The 6000-nt window shown below is 42.0% G+C and overlaps 1 protein-coding gene across 1 annotated transcript; it reads left to right on the plus strand.

Moving 5' to 3' along the window:
- The first annotated feature begins 732 nt into the window (after window positions 1–732).
- Window positions 733–1761, plus strand: LOC138350538 (homeobox-like protein HDP1). The gene has a single exon (XM_069301546.1). It carries the CDS (start codon window positions 733–735, stop codon window positions 1759–1761), a length of 1029 nt encoding a protein of 342 aa, XP_069157647.1.
- Window positions 1762–6000: the final 4239 nt, after the last annotated feature.

Below are 6000 nucleotides of genomic sequence, written 5' to 3' on the forward strand. Positions count from 1 at the left end.
ACTGCTGTACATGTGTAGATGTACAGTAATCTACAGATGTACATGTTTAGATGTACAGTAATCTACAGATGTACATGTGTAGATGTACAGTAATCTACAGATGTACATGTGTAGATGTACAGTAATCTACAGATGTACATGTGTAGATGTACAGTAAACTACAGATGTACATGTGTAGATGTACAATAATCTACAGATGTACATGTGTAGATGTACAGTAATCTACAGATGTACATGTGTAGATGTACAGTAATCTACAGATATATATGTGTAGATGTATAGTAATCTACAGATGTACATGTACAGTAATCTACAGATGTACATGTGTAGATGTACAGTAATCTACAGATATATATGTGTAGATGTACAGTAATCTACAGATGTACATGTGTAGATGTACAGTAATCTACAGATGTACAGTAATCTACAGATGTACATGTGTAGATGTACAGTAATCTACAGATGTACACGTGCAGGTATGCTGGTGGTATGAATGCATTTTGCTATGCTTGTGGAATGAATGAGTTTTGGTATGCTGGAGGTATGAATGAGATTTGGTATGCTGGTGGTATGAATGAGTTTTGGTATGCTGGTGGTAAGAATGAGTTCAGGTATGGTGATCGTATGAATGAGTTTTGGTATGCTAGTGGTATGAATGAGTTTTCCTATGCTGGTGGAATGTAGGAGTTTTGGTATGCTGGTGGTATGAATGAGTTTTTGTATGTTGGTGAAATGAATGAGTTTCGGTATGCTGTAGGTATGAATGAGTTTAGGTATGCTGGAGGCATGAATGAGTTTAGGTATGCTGGAGGTATGAATGAGTTTTGGTATGCTGGTGGTAAGAATGAGTTTTGGTATGCTTGTGGTATAAATGAGTTTTGGTATGCTGGTGAAGTGAATGAATTTTGGTATGCTGGTGGAATGAATGAGTTTAGGTATGCTGGTGGTATGAATGCATTTTGCTATGCTTGTGGAATGAATGAATTTTGGAATGCTGGTGGTATGAATAAGCTTTGGTATGCTGGTGGAATAAACGAGTTTTGGTATGCTGGAGGTATGAATGAGTTTTGGAATGCTGGTGGTATGAATGAGTTTTGGTATGCTGAGGAAATGAATGAATTTTGGTATGTTGGTGGAATGAATGAGTTTCTGTATGCTGGTGGTATGAATGAGTTTTGGTATGCTGGTGGTATGAATGAATTTTGGTATGCTGAGGAAATGAATGAATTTTGGTATGTTGGTGGAATGAATGAGTTTCTGTATGCTGGTGGTATGAATGAGTTGTGGTATGCTGAGGAAATGAATGAATTTTGGTATGTTGGTGGAATGAATGAGTTTCTGTATGCTGGTGGTATGAATGAGTTTTGGTATGCTGAGGAAATGAATGAATTTTGGTATGTTGGTGGAATGAATGAGTTTCTGTATGCTGGTGGTATGAATGAGTTGTGGTATGCTGAGGAAATGAATGAATTTTGGTATGCTGGAGGCATTAAAGAGTTTCGGTATGCTGGCGGTATGAATGAGTTTTGGTATGATGGTGGTATGAATGAATTTTGGTATGTTGGTGGCATCTATGCGTTTAGGTATGCTAGTGTTATGAGTGAGTTTTGGTATGCTGGTGGTATGAATGAGTTTTGGTATGCTGGTGGAATGAATGAGTTTCGGTATGCTGGTGGTATGAATGAGTTTCCGTGTGCTGGTGGTATGAATGAGTTGTGGTGCGTCGGTGGTATAAATGATTTTTGTATAATGATAGTTTGAATGAGTTTTTATATTATGGTAGTATGAAGGATTTTTAGTATACATTGTTTGAATGAGTTTTGGTATGTTAGAGGTATGAAAGTATTTTAGTATGCTGAAGGTACCTTCCTTGAGGTTACCTTGAGATGGTTTCGGGGCTTTGCGTCCCCGCGGCCCGGTTCTCGACCAGGCCTCCTCGTGGCTGGACTGGTCAAGCAGGTTGTTGGACGCGGCTACTCGCAACCTGACACCTGAATCACAGCCTGGTTGATCAGGTATCCTTTGGAGGTGCTTATCAAGTTCCTTTGAACTCTTTGAGAGGTCGGCCAGTTATACCTCTTATGTGTAGTCGAATAGTATAAATGAAGTGGAAGGTATAGATAAGCAGCCTTCCAGTCTGTAGTGGAAGGTATAGATAAGCAGCCTTCCAGTCTGTAGTGGAAGGTATAGATAAGCAGCCTTCCAGTCTGTAGTGGAAGGTATAGATAAGCAGCCTTCCAGTCTGTAGTGGAAGGTATAGATAAGCAGCCTTCCAGTCTGTAGTGGAAGGTATAGATAAGCAGCCTTCCAGTCTGTAGTGGAAGGTATAGATAAGCAGCCTTCCAGTCTGTAGTGGAAGGTATAGATAAGCAGCCTTCCAGTCTGTAGTGGAAGGTATAGATAAGCAGCCTTCCAGTCTGTAGTGGATGGTATAGATAAGCAGCCTTCCAGTCTGTAGTGGAAGGTATAGATAAGCAGCCTTCCAGTCTGTAGTGGAAGGTATAGATAAGCAGCCTTCCAGTCTGTAGTGGAAGGTATAGATAAGCAGCCTTCCAGTCTGTAGTGGAAGGTATAGATAAGCAGCCTTCCAGTCTGTAGTGGAAGGTATAGATAAGCATTTGTCTCCTGATTTTATGAATGTTTTGGTATGTAATTGATTTATTAGCGTTTTCTACACTTTATTATTATTAATATGACTTTCTTTACTATTGTTTGGGATCACTATTATTAGTTTTGGGTCTTTATTTGTTACGAGATCTTAGTTATTGTAACATTTTAGGGATTTTAGGCATTGGGAATTTTTGTCTGACTTTAGTCTGTCTTAACCTTGTTATCCTCAAGATCAAGCAAAAGCATATATACACTTGTGTTATTGTAAGTTGCTTAATGTACAACTAAATACAGTAAGTTGCCGACTGTAACTTACAATTATGCATTAAGCAGCGTACCGTATATGTACTTTCATATTATCAGTATCCTATTGTAAACTTGCTCTAATACAGTAGCTAGTCTTTTGGGCACTTACTTTATTACAGTAAGTAACGTACTGTACAAGATCTTTTGTACAGTAAGCAGCTTACTGTTCAAGTAGTTTAATACAGTAAGTGTCCTTCTGCACACTTAAATGAACAATTTCTTTAGTAAAGAAACTACCATATGTACGCCTGCTTTGATACTGTAAGTAGTACTGTACTATATTTTATATAGTAAAGTACTACAACTATTAAAGTTAATACATGCATTATCTGAAATTAAGTAACATACAACTTTTAACAATTTGAACACTTATTTTCACTCATTCTCTGAGGCCTATTGTTTGGAGGTATTAACTTGCTAGTGGCTATGATATGACTTTTTCAACAGAAACAGTAAGACAAATCCGAGTGGTAAACGTTGTCAATGGTCCTTAGGACTCTAGCCTGAGACCTGTCTTGTTTACCGTATATATAAACCATGTTGATACAACACTCAAGTGCAACATTTCCATAGTTGCCAATGGTCCTCAGGACTCTGACCTGAGACCTGTCTTGTTTACCGTATATATAAACCATGTAGATAAAAAAAAAATTCTTAATAAATTAAGAAAAACTTAAAATCGTTACAAGAAGATTTAGCCTTTTAAAATTTAACAAAACATTTGCATATGCTGGTCAATACTGTCAATGCTCAGTTTAATATTACTTTGGCTTACTTTAAATGACTGGAGAGGACAGTCTCATTTTGAAAATTTTCCGATTGATGGTGACCTAACTGGTCACATCTCAGGGTATAAGACTCAGTGATTGTGACAACCTATCCTGACATTTTCCTGTCATTCACACCTTCACTATACCTCACTATCAAACTGTTGCTGCTGACAGTGAGAACAGTAACCAGCCTTAAAACATTTAAACTGGGAGAAAGTCACTATTGCTGACCTGGAAAAGCTTTGAGCGTCTGTTTAACAGAAAAATTTATACTATTCATACATCAAATATTGTAACTGTCAACACAAAACTTAAGTGTAATGTCTATCAAAACAGTTTCAATTACTCTTTTTTTCCATCTGTCATGTCAGTGTTAGTTAAGGAAGGGGAGAGAGAATCCTTCTTAAAAACAAATATAAGAAGTTATGCCTGGTTGTAATTGTCACGTTAAAGCATTCCAAATTACATCTGTCATTGGGATACTCTGTGGCAAGATGCTGGGTGTCCCAGAGATGGCTGGGATACTCTGTGGCAAGATGCTGGGTGTCCCAGAGATGGCTGGGATACCCTGTGGCAAGATGCTGGGTGTCCCAGAGATGGCTGGGATACTCTGTGGCAAGATGCTGGGTGTCCCAGAGATGGCTGGGATACTCTGTGGCAAGAGGCTGGGTACCCCAGAGATGGCTGGGATACTCTGTGGCAAGATGCTGGGTGCCCCAAAGATGGCTGGGATTCCCTGTGGCAAGATGCTGGGTGCCCCAGAGATGGCTGGGATACCCTGTGGCAAGATGCTGGGTCCCCCAGAGATGGCTGGAATACTCTGTGGCAAGATGCTGGATGTCCCAGAGATGGCTGGGATACTCTGTGGTAAGATGCTGGGTGCCCTAGAGATGGCTGGGATACTCTGAGGCAAGATGCTGGTTGTCCCAGAGATGGCTGGGATACCCTGTGGCAAGATGCTGGGTGCCCCAGAGATGGCTGGGATACTCTGTGGCAAGATGCTAGGTGCCCCAGAGATGGCTGGGATACCCTGTGGCAAGATGCTGGGTGTCCCAGAGACGGCTGGGATACCCTGTGGCAAGATGCTGGGTGTCCCAGAGATGGCTGGGATGCCCTGTGGCAAGATGCTGGGTGTCCCAGAGATGGCTGGGATACTCTGTGGCAAGATGCTGGGTGCCCCAGAGATGGCTGGGATACCCTGTGGCAAGATGCTGGGTGTCCCAGAGATGGCTGGGATACTCTGTGGCAAGATGCTGGGTGCCCCACAGATGGCTGGGATACCCTGTGGCAAGATGCTGGGTGTCCCAGAGACGGCTGGGATACCCCGTGGCAAGATGCTGGGTGTCCCAGAGATGGCTGGGATGCCCTGTGGCAAGATGCTGGGTGTCCCAGAGATGGCTGGGATACTCTGTGGCAAGATGCTGGGTGCCCCAGAGATGGCTGGGATACCCTGTGGCAAGATGCTGGGTGTCCCAGAGATGGCTGGGATACTCTGTGGCAAGATGCTGGGTGCCCCAGAGATGGCTGGGATACCCTGTGGCAAGATGCTGGGTGCCCCAGAGATGGCTGGGATACTCTGTGGCAAGATGCTGGGTGTCCCAGAGATGGCTGCCTGTCCCAGACCAGACCAAGAACTAGTGCTCTCACCATCATATTATCAACAGGATTTAAGACAAAACAAATATTTTACAATCAAAGGATTTCTGATTGCCTTAAAAGAAAAACGGTTTATGAATTTCGTGATGAAATTATAAAATTATGAGAGAGAAAGGAAGGTCGGTAAAGATTCCTCTGGGCCTGTGTTACATGTAATACTCTCAGAGATAATTATTCTACACTGTACCGCAGCAGTGTTGTATACAGGACACGAGACGGAACCTGACCTTACTACAGTTCTCTGTTAGATCTGTTTATATTTGGCTACTAATGTTTTAATATTGAAATAAATTTATTTCAAAATGTATTTCTTGTTTTGAAATTAAAATAAATTTATTGAGATATGATTTACACACGTAGAGTTGAAGCAGCTCAAGCTATTCTCACACCGTCAAGTCCAACGTCTTCATATTTACCTGAATTTGCCTTAGGGCCACTACTTCAAACCAATCAGCATCGTTGCAAGAGTAGCATCGTCTCGCTCGCAGTGTGACTTAGGCGGCCCTCTGCTTGAGCGCTACGCACGCCCACTCTACCAACGTCTGATACCTCTTAGAGTGCGTGAGTGGATGGATCGATCAGCTCGCCAGCCATAAAGCAAGCCAGCATCGTCTCGCTGTCCTACAGCAGCTGTTATCTCCAGCCTCGACGAGCACTT

The sequence above is a fragment of the Procambarus clarkii genome, chromosome 46 (genome assembly GCF_040958095.1).
Source record: "Procambarus clarkii isolate CNS0578487 chromosome 46, FALCON_Pclarkii_2.0, whole genome shotgun sequence".
NCBI classification, from domain to species: Eukaryota; Metazoa; Arthropoda; class Malacostraca; order Decapoda; family Cambaridae; genus Procambarus; species Procambarus clarkii.

Excerpts from the sequence above, each read along its gene's own strand:
- LOC138350538 (XM_069301546.1), top strand. The coding sequence starts at position 733 with ATGAATGAGTTTCGGTATGCTGTAGGTATGAATGAGTTTAGGTATGCT.